Source organism: Ceratotherium simum, chromosome 14, assembly GCF_057802395.1.
Source record: "Ceratotherium simum simum isolate JZ-2026a chromosome 14, ASM5780239v1, whole genome shotgun sequence".
NCBI classification, from domain to species: domain Eukaryota; kingdom Metazoa; phylum Chordata; class Mammalia; order Perissodactyla; family Rhinocerotidae; genus Ceratotherium; species Ceratotherium simum.
Window position 1 is genome coordinate 39,680,809 of NC_141913.1, and position 20,992 is coordinate 39,701,800.

At 35.6% G+C, this 20,992-nt stretch overlaps 1 protein-coding gene across 2 annotated transcripts in view; it reads left to right on the plus strand.

The window, feature by feature from the left end:
- The window catches only part of ME2 (malic enzyme 2), a 49,615-nt gene that overhangs the window by 23,418 nt on the left and 5,205 nt on the right, over nucleotides 1–20,992 (plus strand). For both annotated transcript variants that reach the window (XM_087439245.1, XM_004422544.3), the window contains exons 5-14: nucleotides 224–299; nucleotides 1,413–1,574; nucleotides 1,886–1,989; nucleotides 4,259–4,368; nucleotides 4,469–4,566; nucleotides 4,865–4,978; nucleotides 7,761–7,875; nucleotides 9,831–9,973; nucleotides 15,649–15,751; nucleotides 20,865–20,935. In XM_087439245.1, the coding sequence (XP_087295371.1) occupies nucleotides 224–299; nucleotides 1,413–1,574; nucleotides 1,886–1,989; nucleotides 4,259–4,368; nucleotides 4,469–4,566; nucleotides 4,865–4,978; nucleotides 7,761–7,875; nucleotides 9,831–9,973; nucleotides 15,649–15,751; nucleotides 20,865–20,935 (1,096 nt within the window). The remainder of the gene's footprint in view (nucleotides 1–223; nucleotides 300–1,412; nucleotides 1,575–1,885; nucleotides 1,990–4,258; nucleotides 4,369–4,468; nucleotides 4,567–4,864; nucleotides 4,979–7,760; nucleotides 7,876–9,830; nucleotides 9,974–15,648; nucleotides 15,752–20,864; nucleotides 20,936–20,992) is intronic.

Genomic DNA, 20,992 nt, shown 5'->3' on the forward strand with positions numbered 1-20,992 from the left:
ATAATAATCTTTGTGGCAGCTACTATGTGTAAGCAATGCAATTACAGTTTGAAGTGGTTGAAAATGTTTGAAAATAGACCAGTGTGACTTAGCTAAATCTGCTTGGAAATTTTACTGTGTCTTGATATTTTATTAAAATATCTAAATATTCCAGTTATGAACAAAAAATTAGAAAAAACAAAAAACTGTTGTGAAATGCCAAGGTGTTTTTGTTCTGTTGCAGGGGATTATTTATTTCAATCTCAGACAGAGGTCATGTTAGATCAATTGTGGATAACTGGCCAGAAAATCATGTTAAGGTACTAATAGTACAACCTTCCTTTTCACAATGTTTTTTTCTTTCCTTGTAAATCACCACTGAATTTCCAAGAACAGTTTTTCATTGTTGCTCTGATTTATTTTGCATTTAAATACACACAGATTTAGTGCTCTGAGGAAATCATGATAGTAATAATTACAAAATGGGTTGCTGGTGTAGAGTTTGACTCTGGGAAAGAAATTAGGGCTGGTACACAAGGTGAGGCTGCTCACTGTCAGTACCACAGGTGTCTCCTGCCTTCTCTATATTCCTTTTCTATTTCAATTAATATTCTAGGTAGAAAAAGTACATTAAAATGCCATAAAAACTTTTATTCTGATGGGTGGTGGAGAGGATTCATTATGCTTTTTTTCTTCTAAATTTAAGATAGATTAGGTCCTTAAGCAGATATAAAACTCTTAGAGTTTCAAATTTAGCAAATATATTGTTCAATCTTGCTGTCTTTCTTAAAATAAAATCTAATGACTTATTTAAGATCTTTTGGTAGGCTTTAGTGTTTATTACAGGAGTAATCTTACCTGCCTTTATCACATCTCTTCCTCACCAAAATAATGTTGATAAATAATCATTAATTCTAATAATCTAGAAAAAATTTGGTCAGATAATTAAACTCACAGTATCATCTTAAAACCTTGTAGGTAGGTATATTTTTTTATTCTAGATCTTTTTCTCTCTCACCGTCGCTAAGGTTTTTCTTGTTTGTTATGATGTTATGGTGTTATGATGTTGCAGTAGCAAGTTGTTTATTTCTAAACTCTTATTTTCTCTTACGGTTAATCTCTTTATCAGAAGTTTGCTTACCTCTCCCTATTTAGTCTTTGTGAAGATGTTTAAGTTGATCCTCCAGTCAGAAGTATTCCATTCCTAACCAAAGACAGAGGGAAATCAAACCTAGTTAATTCTTTTTTACATCTAGGTCTAGAAATCCTAGAATTTTAAGTATGCTTGGTTGGTTTATTTCAGAAGTTAGTCAAGAAACAATTTCATTTTTAAAAGTGAGAGTGAAAATATGCGAAGAGAATCTTTTAAAAAATGTTTTGCATTAGTGCCCTGTTTTTGACAATTTTTAATTTATATATTTTTTGTAATTAAGGCTGTTGTGGTGACTGATGGAGAGAGGATTCTGGGTCTTGGAGATCTGGGTGTCTATGGAATGGGAATTCCAGTAGGAAAACTTTGTTTATATACGGCTTGTGCAGGAATACGGCCTGATAGATGCCTGCCTGTGTGTATTGATGTGGGAACTGATAATCCAGTGAGTAAAATCATTTTCCCCCTTTGATCCTCCTCCCATATTTAAAAAAAGTGTTTTACTACATTCTTTTTTTGAAGATAATATAAGAAGGGATAATTTTGTGATTAGATGTTAATCTTTGTCTTAAACTCTGTTTTTAATACTTATACTAATAATAGTAAATTAAGCCTTTTAAAAGTGTCTTGAAGAAGGGCAATAAGGTTTAAAAAATTATATTAATTTTTTTATTTGGAAATTTTTGTTTTATAGAGTATATTTAAACTAGTTATGTGACAAAATGATTTTATCTTTACATTTGGTGTATTTTATAGGCACTCTTAAAAGATCCATTTTACATGGGCTTATATCAGAAAAGAGACCGATCACAACGTTATGATGATCTGATTGATGAGTTTATGAAAGCCATTACTGACAGGTATTTTTTAAAAATTTGAATATATGAAAGCACCTTAAACTTGGGGGAAAAAAAGGAACCACAGTTTTGTTTTGTTTTCCTTTAGTGCTTGTGAAGAAAGGTAGGAGGAGATTAAATTTTTGAGAACTTGTGTTCTTTCCTGCCTGATTAGATGTGCTGATACCTGGTGGTACCCCTTATACGCTGCTTTGTGTTATCTGACTTCTTGAGGGACATCTGCACCCACTGCCCCTGTCAGACCCTCACTGTCCAGTTCTTTCAGCCCTGGGCAGCCAGGCTCACGTCCAGCATTCCAGTGAAGCTCTGGTGCAGCTTTCATGTCTTAAACTCACTGACCATTTGGTCCTCACCTCTCTACAGCATCTGACCAGGTTTTCACCCCCTCATCTTTGAAATTCTCTCTTCTCTTGACTAGTAGAAGACTTTCCTAACTCGGTCTTTCTCCCACCTTCTTTCTTTCGTTGTCTTCACTAGTTCTTCTTGCTCTCTTTTATTACATGTGGATGAGTGTATAGTTCTCTTCTCTTTGAGTCATATAAGCTATGACCTTTATGCATGTGACTCATAAATCCATGAAGACCCATCTCTGTGGTCCCACCCCTCTCTGAAGCCTGCATTTCTAACAACTGGAATGCTCCATCTAGACATTTTGTTGCTACTTCATATTTATGTCCAAAACAGCTCCTTCCCTTTCCAAACTGCCTATCTTCTGTATATCCAGCCTCTGTTAATGGCAGTAACGTTCGCCCTATTGCCAAACCTTTGATCTTGGTGTTATCTTTGACTCTTCCTCCTTCTCCATCAACCCCCTGCACACTCAGTCAATCCTCAAGTCTAGTTGATGCTACCACATAAATGCCTCAGAAATGTATCTCCTCTTTTCCATTGCCACAGCCATTCTGCAGCCTCATCTCTCTTCTGGATTCTTCTAAACTTTCCTCCAGTTTCTCTCTTCTCCAGTTCATCTCCACCTTACCACCAGATTAATCTTTTTAAAATGTGTACTTCATTATGTCATTCTTTTGCTTGAAATCTCTCAGTGGTTTCCTACTGCCATTGGGTAAAGTCCAGACTCTTTGTGATCTAGCTCTGCCCTTTCTTTTAAATTACTGGTACATAGAAGACACTAAAAAATTAATTTCAGAGTCCAAGTTGACATATCTAAAATTAACTTTTCATCTTCCCAGAAATTGCCGTCTCCTTCCCTTCTTCTCACTTCCCTACCTTGGACGATCAAATAGTATCTTCTTAGTCATCTGGGTTGCCTTGGCATTTTAATAACTTTTCCCTTACTTCCCAGTTGGTCCTCACCATCAAGTTCTGTTTGTTCATTCTAATGTCTCATAATTGTCCCTTTCACTTCCTGTGACTTCTGCTTCAGATCATCTTGTCCTCATATCATAGTAGCCTCCTACCTGCTTCTCCTGTCTTTCTCATCTCTCCCACACCAATATGTGCTGCACATCACTGCCAGGCTTATCCTTCCTAAACGGAGTCTTACGTGAATTCTTCCCTTCTCTGAAGCCTTTAGTGATTCTACATCGGATGCAGAATAAAGTCCTCATTCCCTAATTTTGCATTCAAGATTGTCTCTTATCTGTTTCCAACCTACCTTAACCAACCTCTCCTTTATCCTCTCACATAAATCCTGAAATATATAGCCAGGCTGTTGAAAATTCAGGGTCACCAAAATACACCTTGTTTTTCTTCCTACCTCTTTACTTTTTGTTTTTCTTTTAGGGCCCAAATAAAGTCCCACCTTCTTTTCAAGCCTTCCCTTACCCCAATTCACCAAGATGATTGATGTCTTTTTCTGAATGCCAGTGAATTCATACAACAATTATTTTTTAACCTCTTATTTAATATCTACTGTCCTGTGTTGCTCTTTAACTGCTAATGCAATGAGAATATACATATCAAATGTTTACTTTTTGAGACTCAGAAACAAAAATCTCTTCCTTTTTAGGAAATTATTTCGTGCTTATATGTGCTGGGCATCCTCCTAGGCCTTTGGAAATAGTTTATACAGATTAATATTCATTCATTTATAACATTTGTTTTAAGCATCCCACAAATTTTTCTGAATGAGTAATAGATTTCTACATTTTGAGTCTAGTCTTTCATAGGCTCTGAAGATTGCCAGATGGCTTTAAATGAACTAACATAATACATTATGTATTTTTAAATGCAATCGTAAGGAATATTAGACAGGAAAGCTGTTTAATAGTGGTATTTTCAACCCAACCATTATGAGTTTTGCTGTTTTTAGATATGGACAGAACACACTTATTCAGTTTGAAGACTTTGGAAATCATAATGCATTCAGGTTCTTGAGAAAGTATCGAGAAAAATATTGTACCTTCAATGATGATATTCAAGGTAATGCAAAAAAGAATACCTTAAGTTTTTGATTCCTACTTTTTAAAAGTATTTTTAATGTGCTCATTTTTATTTTTAAAAATCTTTCTGTCTCTCACAGGCACCGCTGCAGTAGCTCTAGCAGGTCTTCTTGCAGCACAAAAAATTATTGGGAAATCGATCTCAGAACACAAAATCTTATTTCTTGGAGCAGGAGAGGTAAGTTTTTGTAAGCTTTTAGAATTTAAAGCCAACACTCTCCTTTAGAATTGGAAAATGGGGATAAGGAGCTTATAATTTTGTTGAGATAGAGGGTATGAATTCAACGTCTCTGTCATAAAGTAGGTAATTTAAAATACGCTTAGAGAGAATATCACAAAGAATCAACTTCTGTCTGATTTGTAAGGGAAGAACAAACCACATATTCCTCATAACAAATAATCTTCATGTATAAAGTCATTCAAACATTGCATCATACTCTAGTCTTTATTTTTAAAATTTATGTTTTGTTGGACAGGCTGCTCTTGGAATTGCAAATCTTATAGTTATGGCTATGGTAGAAAATGGCCTCTCAGAAGAAGAGGCACAAAAGAAAATTTGGATGGTTGACAAGTTTGGTTTATTATGTAAGGTAAGGTATTTAAAACTCGGAGAAGCAAAAGAATGTTGTTATAGTGATATTTTTTAGTTTGATTTTTTAAAAATATTACCAGTTCTTAAAATCTTGTATCTCACTGGCCTATCCACATTGTACCAGTAGGGGACCTTCCAGGATATTCTCATCAGAAATCCTCAAACTTTTGTCTTTTATAGAGACTCTTGCTTCATATTCAAATCATGATCTCTATGTTGGCAGCAGACTTATTCTTTTTTTCTTTGTTCTCTGACTCTTAAGAGATCAAATAACCATATAAGTAAGATTATACTTGACCCTTCTAAAACTAGGTTTTTAATCGGAACTCAGAAGTTTCTAATTAAATTGTTAGCAGGACATCTGATATTTGAGCAAAACTTCTTTAACCCTTTGGAGATCATAATCCCCTGTAGAAGTCTGTGGACCTTTTCCCCCAAGAAAGGCACATATTCCTGAAGCCAATTCATGGATAATAAAGAGCTTCTACCCCAGATTAATCTAGTATCCTTTGGACCTGCCTGCCTTCCTAGCAAGCGTTCATATGTGTTGAGGCTAATCCCGCCTGCACTCACAATCACGCTGGCCACTGTGTGAGGATCTGTGACTTGGATCGCAGTGCCGGGGTGGGGTGCGGGCTGCTCCCCTAGTTCCACTGCTTCCTGCGGGGTCCAGTCCACCCACCTTCAGATGTATAGCTGTGTGGATCTCTCAGGCTTCCTGTTGTGCTGTGGAGGGAATCCTCTGTTGGTTAATGGATGTCCGTTTAGTTGTAACTTAGAGGGGAGAGACAAAGGGAATAACTCACTCTGCCATGATGCTGATGTCACTCCCTGCCTTCCATTGATTGCCATTTTTAGTAGCTTAAGAAATGCGTTATGTCTTATACTGTGTAACACATTGAAATCTAGGTAAATGTTTCATGGTTGGACCTATCCGGCATACAGTGCTATTGTATGTTTGCTGTATATAATGATGTAGCAGTTACTTGTCATTTACATCTTTGGAGCAAGCTTATCTCAATGTACTTTGTTCCAGTTCTGAAATCTTTTCTTCTTTATTAGTACCAGTATTCTATTAGTATAAAAAATTAAATGACAAATTAAAGTGTGTGAAGGAAAAATCTTGAGTGCTTAAATTATATGTAATTTAACGTAGTAGTTTAAAATGTACCAGACAGTGTGATAAGACTTTATGGATCATATCTCATTTAATCTCAAAAATCCTATGAAATTTTATAAATGAGGAAACGGTGGTTTAAAAAGGTCGTGACTTTTCTAAGGTCATCAGCTTGGAAGTGATGGAGGTGGGATTCACACCCAAGTAGCCTGACTGTGAAGACTGTGCTTTTAACCATTCAGCTGCACTGCCTCCTGAGTGGGCTGTAACTGCCATGTTTGCTTGTATATAGGATGCAAGGGTTATAAGACAGCGTACTCTTAGAAGGCTATGGGGAAAGTGGAAAGTGATATATATTTTTTCTGGCACACAATTAGTTTGGTGCTTTTATTTGTGATGTTGGTTTTCCCAAATGTTTGGTGATTATTATATTTGTAACAAGTCAGGTCTAGAGTGCGTGTGGTATTGGTTAGCACAAGTAAGAATCCCTGTTCATCTGCAAGTTCAGAGTATATTTGCCTTTCAGGGTGTGTAAATAGCTTAATCTATGGGTTTTAGGCTTCCCGTCTCTCCTGGGGACCCAAAACACTGTCCTCTTTTTTGAGACTGAGAGTTTCATGTTGAATCCCCATATTGCAGAGCTGAGGTCCTGCTGGGGGCAAGCATAAGAAGCGACTGTTGAGAGAACCTGGAACTGTTGAGGCTGTTTTTCAGTCCTTAGATTAACTTGCCAGCCAACTCATGATAGTGTGCTGCTTTTCCCAGCCCCTGCTGGTTCTTATCTGGGGTTATTTTGGAGTTCTGATGGAAAAATTCACCTTTGTAGGGGAGATCTCTTTTACCAAAATTACGGATCTGGATTTCTCACCTTGATTGGCTTTTGTATTCAGTATGTTTTTGCCTGCTTTAAGTTGTTGAGAAATTCTTAATTGTTCTAGTTTGTCAGTGGTACCTCTCCTGGCTTTGTAACATTACCAAGGACTTAATTTTTACAGTCTTTGACCTGGGATTTGAGGAGGAAAGCATGTTTCATCATTCAGCCATCTTGAACTAGAATTCCCTGTTCCTCTTGTTTCTGAACTTTTGGTAGCACAAGTCCATGATGTCTAACTGCAATTCTGAAGTCCTAAAAGCTCTGAAATCCCAAAGTTTTTTCTGAAATTCATTTGGTAACAAATCTGACTGACCTGAACTTATCTGGTAGCAAAACCAGAGAGGATATTTATAGTCTTAACTTTCTGTATTTGGTGTGACTATTCATAAGTTTTGTTCAGTTGTGAGGTGCCCTTTGGGGGGCATTTGTAATTTTTGATACACTATCATAATACGTTGCTAAAATATGAAAAGTTTTGAATTCCAAAACGCATCTAGTCCAGATAAGGGACTGTAGGCCTTTGTGCCATACTGGATTTAGGAGGACTTCACACAGTAAATAAGTTATTGAGAGGGATTAGAAAGTTTTTGGTTATAATGGGATTTGATTTATGTTTTATATTTGGGTTTATGGACACTGTGAAGATAGAATTGGAAGAAACGAGTTGAAGAGAAAAGTAAATGAGAAGACATTGCTATTATATAAACAATATGTGGCTCATAATGATGTCTTCAATTAATCGTCAATAAGTGTTTACTAAAAAATACTATATTTTATCTAAAAATTTAGGGACGGAAAGCTAAAATAGAGAGTTATCAAGAACCATTTGCTCACTCAGCCCCTGAGAGCATACCTGATACTTTTGAAGATGCAGTGAATATACTTAAGCCTTCAGCTATAATTGGTAAGTAAAGTTGTTGACACATCGTTCTGTTACTTAACTGTATATTACTAGTCATAACTACAGTGCAAGATTACTGAAAATGAAATGGCAGGTTTTTACCTAGCTTTTAGCATATCTGATGTTTTTTGTGATAGCTTTTTGATAACAGTGTGTGAAGTTTAGTTAACGGATATTGCTTGTACTTTCAAGTGGTAGCAGCTGTGCTGTTGATCATGCTGTGCTTTTAGAGTTGGTATGACTGTTGGGCTCAAAACCTGAAAAAGACCAAGGTCATTTGACAGATTGTACCAAGAAAATCTTATGCAGAGGCAGAGATTTTCCTTGGCAACAAAGTTGAAAGCTTTCGGTACGTTTTAAGAGTCAGGCATTGCATAGCTGATGTCAGACTCTGCCAACATGGCATTACGTTCACAGCAGAAAATATAAAAGTCTTGAAAAGAGGAGCTATTTCATTTCCTATACGGCTGTAAGATTTGAATCTATAATTTTTCTTGTAATTTTGTCAATTTCACGTAGGAGCCCTATTGAATGTTAAATAGTAAAACTGTCACAAATGGTAAGTATTAGCTTCTTCATTGATTAGAACTCATAGTTTTTTTAGAGTGAGAAGAAATCTTAAAGATCATTTAGCCCATTTCTGGAACCTGAGAATCTGTTCATTGACTTCATCCCTGGCTGGTCAAGGAAACATAAAGAAATGTTTAACTTTTTTAGAACTCAGGAACTCCTAAGAATATGTCTATGTACCTCCACACGAAGAAACACTGAGTATAAATTCCTTTTTTACATAAGAAAAGCACAGAGATGTTAAGCAACTTGCCCAAGATTTGTGAATATTTCATATAGACAGGAGTGACAGAGCAAGCACTAAAACTGGTCTCCAGATCAGTATTTTTCTTTATTATATATCAGTTAATAAAACAGACTTAAAGATTAATTATTTTGACTATTGAATATAAGTCTTTTTACTAGATGAACTGGTTAAGCACTCAGCTGAAGCATTACTTGGTCATCCCCAAATTCCCATGTGGGCTAAGTATTTCTCCTTCATGCTGTGCTTCTGTAACACTGTTTACTTAGCACCTGTTACAGGTTTTCTGATTTCTGTTTACTTTATTTTCCCTCAACTATAAGCTGCCTGCATTATACTCATTTTTATATCCTAATGGCCTAATATTAGAGTCTAAGGCATGGTAGGGACTTAATAAAGGTCATTAAACTGAACTGTATCAAACTTGAGTCAGGATGATTTTATCCCTTCTGAATTCCTATTATTTTGTAATGAGTACAATAAAGTTGAACAATTTAACTTTTGAGATGCAGGTTATCTTTTTTTTTTATTTTAATTGTGGTAAAATATGCATAACATAAAATTTGCCATCATAACTATTTTTAAGTGTACAGGTAAGTGGTAGTCTTAAGTGCATTCACATTGTTGTGCAACCAATCTCCAGAACTCCTTTCATCTTGCTAAACTGAAACTCTGTACCCAATAAACAACTAGATTCCACTAGCAACCACCACTCTGCTTCCCGTATCTGTGAATTTGACTACTCTAGCTGCCTCATATAAGTGGAGTCATACAGTATTTGTCTTTGTGTGACTAGCTTATTTTACTTAGCTTATTGTCCTCAAGGTTCATCCATGTTGTAGCAAGTTTTATCTTCTTAATTAGACAGAGTGATGGAGATAGTCTTATACTCTTTTTTATTTCCCACAGTTTACTGTCTGGGGTAGACAATAAATATTTAAGTGAAAACTTTAAGCATTTTACTGTTTTTCTTTTCAGAGTTGAGATTGTGTTCCCATGACAGTATCTCAGCAATGCAAAATCTATCTTTGCAGTGGGAGTTTACCTGTGCTTTTATGTTAAACCTACTGTAGAAATGCTGTTGGTAAGAACTGCTTTATTTCACCTGTAATGAAGTTGCTTTTTTTCCCCTTATTTATTATAGGAGTTGCAGGAGCTGGCCGACTTTTCACTCCTGATGTAATCAAAGCCATGGCTGATATTAATGAAAGGCCTATAATATTTGCTTTGAGTAATCCTACAGCAAAGGCCGAGTGCACAGCTGAAGAAGCCTATACACTTACAGAGGTAGTAATCAAAAATAATTGTATGAATTGATTATGTCTATTTTCCCTCTATTGGCCTGTTAGTTATACATTCTTGCATAATTCTTTTAATGGTTACACTAGAGATTACAATGTATGTCCATGGATCATCAAATTCTGATATAAATTACTGCTTGTATCAATTCTGGAAAGCTGTTACCTTGTATCTCCATTTTAACACCCTCACACTTTTCGTGCTGTTGTGCATTTTAATTCTCTATATATTTTAAACCCCAAAAGATGTTGTTTTAAACAAAAATTATTCATTTAGATTTACCTACATTTTAATATTTTCTCTTGCCATTCCATCCTTTCTGCATGTCTGTGCTTATATCTAGGGTCATTTCCTTCTACCAGAAGAACTTTCCTTAAGTGTAGGTCTGATGAATTCTCTTGATAATTTTTTTATTTTGTCTTCATTTTGAAGGATATTTTCACTGTGCATAGTAATAAAAGTTGGTAGATAACTTTATTTCAGCACTTTGAAGATACCATTCTATTGTTTTCTGACTTCTGTTTTCCTTTTGATACATCATTTTGTCTTGAGTTTTGAGCAGTTTTACTACAATGGACCTAGTTGTGGTTTTCGTTGTATTTATTCTACCTGGCAATTGCAGAGCTCCTGAATCTGTAGCTTGATGTCCTGTTTTTTGGGGGCTGGGGGTGGTCTATTCTTGCAATATCTCTGATTTGGCCACATTCTCTCTCTCCTCTTGTGGGACTCCAATTATGTGAATGTCAGACGTTGTTTACTATATCTCATATATCTCTTACACTGTTTTCTGTATACCATCCTGTTTGCTCTCTGTGTTTCAATATGGTGATTTTCTTTGGACTTTTCTTCCAGTTTGCATGTTCTCTTTTTAGCTGTGTAAACGTATTGTTAGGTTCTTAATTTTATTGTATTTTTTATTTGTAGAATTTCTATTTGATTCTTCTGACAATAATTTATTAATTTAGTGACACAGACTTAAAATCACATATTATAGAAATAATCAATTTATAAATACTGCTTTCTTGCCCTCACATTTTATGAAACAATTCTTTTTACCCTCTTCAAATGTATCTTCACCATCAGTGTTTGTCTTTATGAGGGCCATTTTTTTTTTGTGACATAAATTTTTACCTTCATCCAAATCATTTGATTTAGTTCTTTTGAATTCTTGGACACTACCACTGAATTATATCCAAGTTACAAGTATCTGCTTATATACCATTAGGACAGTTGTTTTTTTCCTACTGTTCTGTGGGGATATATTTGTAATCTCCACAATGTATTCATTTTCTGTATTGTTCCTGTAAGCGATCTTTAAGTGGCTCTAGGAAGTGATTTTAAAAGGCTTATTTGCAATGATATCAGGCAGTATAATTGTTAGGTCATGCACTTAAGAATAATTAATAAATATGTGATAAATGTTTTTGTCTCCACTCTATTAAAAAAGTTTTTTACTATGGAAAATTTCACACATATGCAAAAGTAGAGAGAATAGTATAATTAACTCTCACATACCAATACCTAGCTTCAAAAATGATCAGCTCATCGCCAGTCATGTTTCTTCTACGTCCTACCCACCCAGATTATTTTGAAGCAGATCTCAGACATCATATCATTTCATTATAAATATTGTAGTATATCTCTCAAAAGTTAAGGATTCTTTTAAAAATATAATCACAGTATCATCATCACACCTCTCAATTTTAACAATAATTTTCAAATACTTATTGATCCTTTTGTGTAGCTTGCAGCTCTCTGCTAAAATTTTCTATCTTGCCATTTAAATTTTTTTTTTTTTTTTTTTTTTTTTTGGTGAGGAAGATTGTCCCTGAGCTAACATCTTTGCCAATCTTCTCTGTTTTGTATGTGGGACGCTCACAGCATGGCTTGATGAGCAGTGTGTAGGTCCACGCCTGAGATCTGAACCTGCATACCCTGGGCCACCAAAGCAGAGCATGTGAACTTAACTGCTACACTGTTGGACTGGCCCCGTAATTTCTTGAATATATGAATCATAATTAAAGTCAGTGTCTGATAGTAACAAATATCTCACTCTCTGTGAGTCCATTTCTATTATCTGTCTTTATTACTCTTGGTTATTCAGTTCTTTTTGTAAGCCTAGTTTTATTTTTGTTGATTTATTATTAATGAGAAGAATTATAGCAATAATTTGAGACTGTCAATGACATTATCTTCCTCCAGAGGGGCTTTACCTTTTCCTCTGGTGGCTGTTAGTCTGGGGTAGCTCACCATAATCTAATCAGGATACAGCCCATGTGATGCCCGGCCTATTTTGACAGTTTATCCTTTCTCCTGATGTGTACTCCTTTGGGTATGAATCAAAAGCCCTGGGATATTGATTAGCACCCCTCATCTCTCATGGTCCCTGAACTGGACTTTTTCTCTCTCTTTTTTTTTTTTTTGTGGGGAGATCAGCCCTGTGCTAACATCCGCCAATCCTCCTCTTTTTTTTTTTTTGCTGAGGAAGACGGCCCTGGGCTAACATCTGTGCCCATCTTCCTCCACTTTATATGGGACGCCACCACAGCATGGCCTGCCAAGCAGTGCGTCGGTGTGCGCCCGGGATCCGAACCAGTGAACCCCGGGCCGCCGCAGCGGAGCGCGCGCACCTAACCGCTTGCGCCACCGGGCCGGCCCCGACTTTTTCTCTCTCTTATCATGAGACTCCTGATAGCTTTGCTGCTCAGGCTCTCAGCCACAGATTTTGCTTTTGAAATCAGCAGTCACCTTGAAATTAGCTTCAAAGGCTAAGCTCACGTATCTTGCTTTCCTCTTCTTTTGGGTCTTGAAATATCTCCCAACTCCAAACTCTATCTTGCTAGTGCTCCTGCTTCATTGAAAAATATTTTTAATATATTTTATCCAGTTTTTCTTATTGTCATCAGAGGGAGAATTGGTGTGAAACAACCTAGAAGACCACTGCCAAAGCAAAACTCTGTCTCAGAACTTTCTTTTTTTTTTTTTTTTTTTTTCTTTTTTGGTGAGGAGGATCAGCCCTGAGCTATCTGTGCTAATCTTCCTCTACTTTGTATATGGGATGCCACCACAGAATGGCTTGATGAGCAGTGTGTAGGTCCGTGCCTGGGATCCAAACCTGTGAACCCTGGGCAGCCAAAGCAGAGAGCGCCAACTTAACCACTACACCACTGGGCCGGCCCTCAGAACTTTCTGAACTTAATATTCATGTGCTTGATATATGAAGCATTCTTTCTTTGCTCATTGTTAAAAATTTTATTTTGACATATATGTTCTCTCAAAATTCCTTTTGCTTCTATGTTAGTCAAAATAAATTCTCTTGACTATTGGTTTCCAACATTTATAATAATTACTGAAACATCTAATAATTATTAAAATCTTTTCTTTTGAAATCATCCACAAAATCTGCATACAGATTTTAAAAAATCAGTCTTTAGTATACTGTCTTACCTTTTTACCCAAGTATGGTGTTACTTTTAGCTTGATTGTTCATCCTCTTCACCAGTCTTTGTTACTGAAAATTAATGGTTATTGTGCCCAAAATTAAACCTTAGTCTTATACCATGACTATTTGATAAATATACTCAATATATCATGGGCTTTGGCATTTCCAAAATATAAAAAATTTAAATGTTTTGGGCAGTAGTAGTATATCACTAGAAGACTGCTCAACATTTAAGAATTTTATTTTTTTAATAAATGTTATTGTAATAGATGTACATTATTGGAATAAATAAAACTCCCCAAGGGGACTAGTTTGATAAACTATATTCCATCAGTTCTAAGATGAAAATTTTTTCACAATTTTTATAACTTTGAAATTGTTATCACTTAAAAATGATAAAGCATTGTGTCATAGTTTAATTTTACATAAATTCTTAGTGTTACATAAAATAATGGCATAAATTTATGTATTTGCAGTCACCTGGTAAATTTTTAATCTCTGTTTGTTTTCAGTGGAGAGATGTCTTGGTGTTCCTCTAACACCCTCTGCTGCTTAGTGAGAAAAATTCTTTTTTTTTCACTGTCTTTATATTTTAATGGCCAGTTGCTCATAAAACACAGAATAGGCTAACTTGGACTTCAGAATGAGAATACTGTTATCATTAGGATCTGGCCATGGTTAAGCTCTTGGTTGGTTATGAAAGGAAAAAACAGAAGTATGGCCTGGAGAAGGTAAACTGCTGTAGAATTTGGCCATTCTGGAGAAGATTCCCAAGATGTTTCTAAATCTCCAAATTTATTGATATCATGACAACATAACATTTTTCCTATAAAGAGCTATATTGTACAATCTACTTTATAAAGCTATTAAAATTAATAGTGCCACAAAAATAACCTATATTATTATACACATCATTATTGTGGTAACATGTATGGCATTAACCATGAACTAACCTTAATCTTCAAAGAAACAACATTTTTGTCACAAGTACAGCTATGCTTAGAACAGGTAGAGAATAATAGCTATCTGTAGAAAAGGATATAGCTATCCAGAGTTGTAGGCCCAAGATAGTCACCTGGGCCCACCACTAGCATAGTTAACTTGTTTCCGCACTTAAACCTTGTATCATTTTGAAATTGAAAGTGTCTTGTGAAAGTAATAATTACTATACATTGTGGACCTTCAGATTGTCCAAAGGTTCAAATTCTTGAGTGTTAAATCCGCTAATGCCAAAGGTCTATTATATTTCAAAGAATAATCACTCTTGGTATAATACACATTTTTAGATTTAGGGAAAAGCAGACAAAGCATTGTCTAAGCACTTAGAATAACTCTGCCGAATGTTCAGGTGTCATGTCAGTGACAAAACGATATATAAAGTATTTATAAATTAACTTTCTGGTACTCTTCAATTTCATGGGCATCTAATTCTCTTAGAAAAACTGAATGTGCTAGTAGTATTTATTATATGCCATTATAGAGCACAGTACTAAAATTGATGTATACAGCAAATTTGGAGACATTTTTAACAAGGCAACGTGCCATATTTTTCTGAGGTGTTAGTGTGGTTATACCATATGCTTGTTTTATAAACTGCCGAACTGGGGGGCATTATAGCGTAATAGACCATGGGCTTTGGAGTTATAAAATATCTAGATTCAAGCTGAACTACAGTTGTGAGGTGTGACTTTTTACAAAGTACTTGGAAATATCTAAGCCTTAGCTTTCTGAGATTTTTTTTCTTTTATATCAGTGAAATGGAGATGATGATAATCTCATAAGACTTTTATGCGGGCTAAATTAACTGAATTAACACATATAAAGCACCTGGTACAGAGCCAGAAACAGCAGATGTACAGTTAGTGGTTGCAATTTAAGTTTTGATGTTTTCGCCTTCATTCACAGATGTTTACAGCAACCTTTATTATTTGGGATGGTATTTTTTGGCCATTTACATTTTTCAATTTTTAAAGAAAATAGAAGTGTCAGGTTTTTTTAAAGTTTAATGGACATTTTTCAACTTTATGTGAATGTATGCTATGCATAAAACCTCATTCTAATAAGGATTTTAAGGAAAGGATCATGTTTTATAGTAAATTTATGCCTGTTTGCTAGTAATATATTGGTCTACTTTACTACAAGATTTAATTTTGTTTGAATCTACCTCAATTTTCTAGTCTACATAAAGTAACAAAATTGAGGGTATTTCATTTTTTAACAGGGAAGGTGTTTGTTTGCCAGTGGCAGTCCATTTGGGCCAGTGAAACTCAGTGATGGGCAGCTCTTTACACCAGGTCAAGGAAACAATGTATATATTTTTCCAGGTAAATGCCACCATTATTTATGTTATACAGTAATAGTTAATTACATAAAAATACTTCATGAAATTCTTTGGAATTTAAGATTAAAATGAACAACAGGATTTTGGTGTGAATGTATAAGGAACTCAAGGAATTCAGCACATCCAACTTGTTCTATTTCCACTGAATATTTATTCATATTGTTCATTAAACTTGTTTTTATTATAGAAATAACCATAGTAGTACATGGTTCATAAAAATGCAAAAGGAAGAGAATGATTTAAATATTTAACCCTGTTTATCTCCCCTTGGCACCTCCTTATCACACTTCTCAGCCATAACCACTGTCAGTGGTTTGCTTTGAGTTTTTCTAGTGGTTACCATCATGACCGATACACTTATATCCCCTTATCTTGATTCTTCCAACTCTAGACTGTATGTATGAACTTCCCACGATGAAATATAGGTAATATTACACACATACCTCCAAATACCTTGCTTCCTCTCTCTACCTCTCGATTTGTGTTACTGCTTTCAGTTTTCCTAGTAGTTACCTTTACCTTTATATTATATAACACACAAAGAGCTTTTGTTAGCAACTTAAGACAGTTTTTATCAGCTTGCCACAGTGAAAAAAATGAAAAAATTTGGTATTTAGCTTTCTTATCTCTTTTTATTCCACATCAATTTTGATTAGTTAATTGTAGGGAGGGTGTTTTTGACATTTGCATTGTATTCTGTTGTTTTCCATGCTTTGTGTATGGACTGGTTCTGAAATTACATGATTATGTCATTCATGTCTAAACAAGAGTGTGATATGATAAATATGGTAGAATATGCAATTCTATATCACAAAACTTTTGACACTCAGAGTCTTTCAAATATCAAGTATAATGAATCCTCCTTTAATTTCTTGCCAGCTTTCTTCACTTCTCCTTGATCCTACTCCACAACAAATGATTTCTTGTGTCCCATGTTCTTATTCTTCTCTCATGTACATGTGACTATTCTTCTCTGTCTTGGTCTCATGTTTCTGGAATACATCTTTGAATAAGTTTTTTTATAAGGCATGAATGAAAACTTCCTGAGTTTTTACATATCTGAAAATGTCTTTATTTTTTCCTGTCTATAGTTTGGTTGAGTAGAGATTGTAGATTCAGAGTCATCTTCCTCAGACCTTTGAAAACATTTCTCCATTCACTTTTAGTGGCCAGCGTTGCTGATGAGAAATCTGTTAGTGAGATTCTCATTCCTTTATATATTCTAGCTTTTTCTCCCTAAAAATGTTTAAAATTTTCTCTTTATCTTTAGATTTTTGAAAGGTTACTGGGATGCATCCAGGTGTGGGCTTATTGCCATTTATCATGCGTGTCTGTAAGTGGGCCAATTCCCTGTATCTTCTTTTCCAAAGGATTTTTTTATTTCTTTCCATTATTTCTGTTTTTTCCTTATGGAACTTATGTTTGACTATGGTGAAATCCCTCTATTGTCCTTGACTTGTAAATTTTGTTTCACATTTTCACCTCTGCCTTTTTTATTCAGTAATATGGGGGATTTCTGTAGTATTCATTTGTTCGTCTGTATCTGTTCTGTGTTTTAGCACTTCTGGTATATGTTTTGTTTCAACAGTCTTTTTTCTTTTTATTATGGAAAATTTCAAACATATACAAAAGTAGAGGGAAGAATGAAGTCCCATATTCCAATCTCCCACATTTCAGCAGTTATCTACACGTAGCCAGTCTCATGTAATCTGTATTCCCACCCACTGCACCTTCACTGGGTTATTTTGAAGCAAATCAGAGACGTCATATAATTTCATTCATAACTACTTCAGTATGTATCTCTAAAAAAGTAAAATTTTAAATTAAACATAACCATAATACTGTTATCACACCAAAGGAAATTAACAGTGATTGCTTAATATCATGTATCATCAATTCAGTAAGTTCAAATATCATTTTTGTATTCTCATATCTTTTTTAATCCTAGAATCACTCTTTTTTAATAGCCACTTCTATTTTTTTTTAAAGGTTGCAGTATCCTTTCAGATCTCTCCTGAGAGTTACTAAGATTCTTTTAAATATTTCTTCCTTTGTGCTGTTTATTTTCCGTAAATTTCTGGTGATCCTTAGTTCATTCATTTTAATGAAAGACTATGTTAAGTAAAACAGGAATTTGGCATGAATTTCCTTTGTACTTATGTCTTTCTCCTTGTGGGCCTCTCCTGGAATAGCTGGCAGCAGGCTCTAAGATTTCATGACAGGTAGATTTATAGCATACATAGGCTGGCATCAAGCAAGGATGTTATAACTGTTATCAAAGTAAAGATATTTGGCCTGTGAATATCCTAGTGCTTCTGTATATGAACTCGCCTCCTTTTTCCCCATGTAGTTGTGGTTGTCTAGAGTTCTACCCTGCTTGGCTCTTGACTCAGCCTCTGTAATAGAAACTGTCCCATCACTGATGATCTCTTTCTAGAACTTGATAATGTGCAAAATCAGTCTGTTCCATCCAACAATATTTCTATGGCATAAAGGCATAAGAGCATGGAAAAGCATACTTCTCTGCTGATTTTAACAGCCCTTTTTTGTATCATATTTGACTAATAAGGAATTTGGCAGTGGATTACTTTTATGCAACACTTCAAAGTCCTAACTTGATTAATAACAGTTATTAGCAGTATAGAGATAGACATAAAAATGACTTGGTAGTGGAGGTAAAAATGGGCTTAAAAACAGGAGGATTGGCCAAAAGTTTGTTTATAAAGCAATTAAAAACTTAAGGCTCTGGCAGTATTTGAATTACCTAGCCCGGCAATTATAACAACTGAATGAAATAACAACAACAATAAAACCTTAAAAGAGTCAAAAGGCTAATAAGATATTGACTAATAAAATATTGGAGAATTCTGGATCAAGATTAGGGAGAGAACTAGAGCTCAGAGGTGAACCAGCATTCGAAGGTGTTTTGCACTGCAAGCATTCTCTGATCAGGAAGAAGTGGCTGAGAGAGAAAGCCATGCTTTTCGTGGAGGGACGATAAGAGTTGGAGTATAGCACCTGCCAAGGATGGGATTCTAGTGAACCACCTCCCACTCTGGGCTGAAGCCCTCATGGGCTGAACCTTGGAATATGGGTGTAGTTTATATATCATGTGGGTGATTTAGAAAACCTCAAGCCTTTGTTCTGGACTACCAGTGCCCACAAGTGCCTGGCAGAAGCAAACAGAAATTTCTGGAACAAGATAACACTATCCTAGTCCTCAAATTACTTTTACAAATAAATTTTCAAATACAACCCCAGTTAAAAAATAAAAGATAGAGGCTGGCCTTGTGGCCTAGTAGTTAAGTTTGGCGTGCTCCTCTTCGGGAGCCTGGGTTTGGTTCCTGGGCGCAGACCTACACTGCTCATTGGTGGCCATGTTGTGGTGGTGACCCACATAGAAAGTATAGGAAGATTGGCAACAGATGTTACCTCAGGGCTAATCTTCAGCAAAAAAATTAGTTAATTAAGAAAATAAAAAATAAAAGATAATGAGGCATGTTAAGCAACAAGACAACACAAGCCAAAAGTAGCAGAAACAACAAGCAAACTCAGGAACTCTATGAAGCAAATATGCTTTTTATTTTTATGGAGATAAAAGTCAACCTTGAAAAATTCAGCCAAGTAACACTAAGTTCTAGAACTGAAAAATACAATAAATTAAGAACTCAGTGAATGAGGCTTATAGCAGATTAAACTACAGAGAATTAATAAACTTGAAGATAGGCCAGAAGAAACGATCCAGAGACCAAAAAAAAAGAGGACAATAGAGAAGAACAGATAAGATATATACCTTTAATTGATATACTTTTAATTGAAGTTCCAGAAGATGAGAATGAGAATGAAGCAGAGGCAATATTTGCAGGCCTCGTGGCTGAGAATTTCTTAGAACTGATAAATGACATCAATACACAATATTCAGGAAGCTCAGTGAAACCCATGCAGGATAAATAAAAAGAAACCCATATTTAGAACATCGTTGTGAGCCTTCAGAAAATAAGAGCAAAGAGAAGACTATGAATGCAGCCAGAGCAAAAAGATTTCCTTCAAGGAGCAACTGTTAGACTGACAACTGACTCTTACACAGCAACAAGATGCCAGAAGGCAGTGGAATGCTCTAAGTTGCTTATACAAAATACTTGCCAAGCTAGAGTTCATTACACAGTGAAGATATCTTGCAAGGATAAAGGCAAAATGAAGACATTTTCAGAAAAACAGAGGATTCACCTGCAGACCTGTAAGAAAGGAAAAGAAATTCTAAAGAGTGTTCCTTAGGCAGAAGAAGAATAATCCTAGCTAGAAGCTCAGAGATGTAGGAAGGGATGATGAGCAAAGAAAGCTGTGAATGTGTAAGTTAAACAAAATGGATGTTTTATATAGAGAGCAAAACCATGATGACATGGGATTTCGAAAAATATAGCCACAGGGCCGGCCCTGTGGCTTAGCAGTTAAGTGCGTGCGCTCCGCTACTGGCGGCCTGGGTTCGGATCCCGGGCGCGCACCGACCCACCGCTCGTCCGGCCATGCTGAGGCCACGTCCCACATACAGCAACTAGAAGGATGTGCAACTATGACATACAACTATCTACTGGGGCTTTGGGGGAAAAAAAAAAGGAGGAGGATTGGCAATAGATGTTAGCTCAGAGCCGGTCTTCCTCAGCAAAAACAGGAGGATTAGCATGGATGTTAGCTCAGGGCTGATCTTCCTCACCAAAAAAAAAAAAAAGGCAGTTGTCTCTGCAGAGCAAGAAATGGAGGGTTGGAGGTGGGCTGGGAATTGATGTTTTTTGTAACAAGTGTTGATGAATTGTATGCATTTGAATTTTCATAAATGTAAAACTAAATTGAGAAAAGCCATTTGGTACTTCTCAAGTTATTTCTTATAGAAGATAAGAATTGTAACGGTTAACAAAGATCACTTGATATTTAACTCGCAGATTTCTGTTTTCTCTTGGTTGCTTTGTTTGGGGTGTGGGGAGGCTGTTAGGGGTGGGAGTGACTTACCATTAATTTGCCTTAAATGTAGGAATTTATTTGGCTCCTTTCATAACTTGAAAAGTAACTTTACTAAATAAACTATTTAAAATGTGTTCTAGGCGTGGCTTTAGCTGTTATTCTCTGTAACACCCGGCATATTAGTGACCATGTTTTCCTAGAAGCTGCAAAGGTAAATGTTTTAAATACTGTTTGGTTTTTTAATAAAGGATGAATTATCAAGATAAAT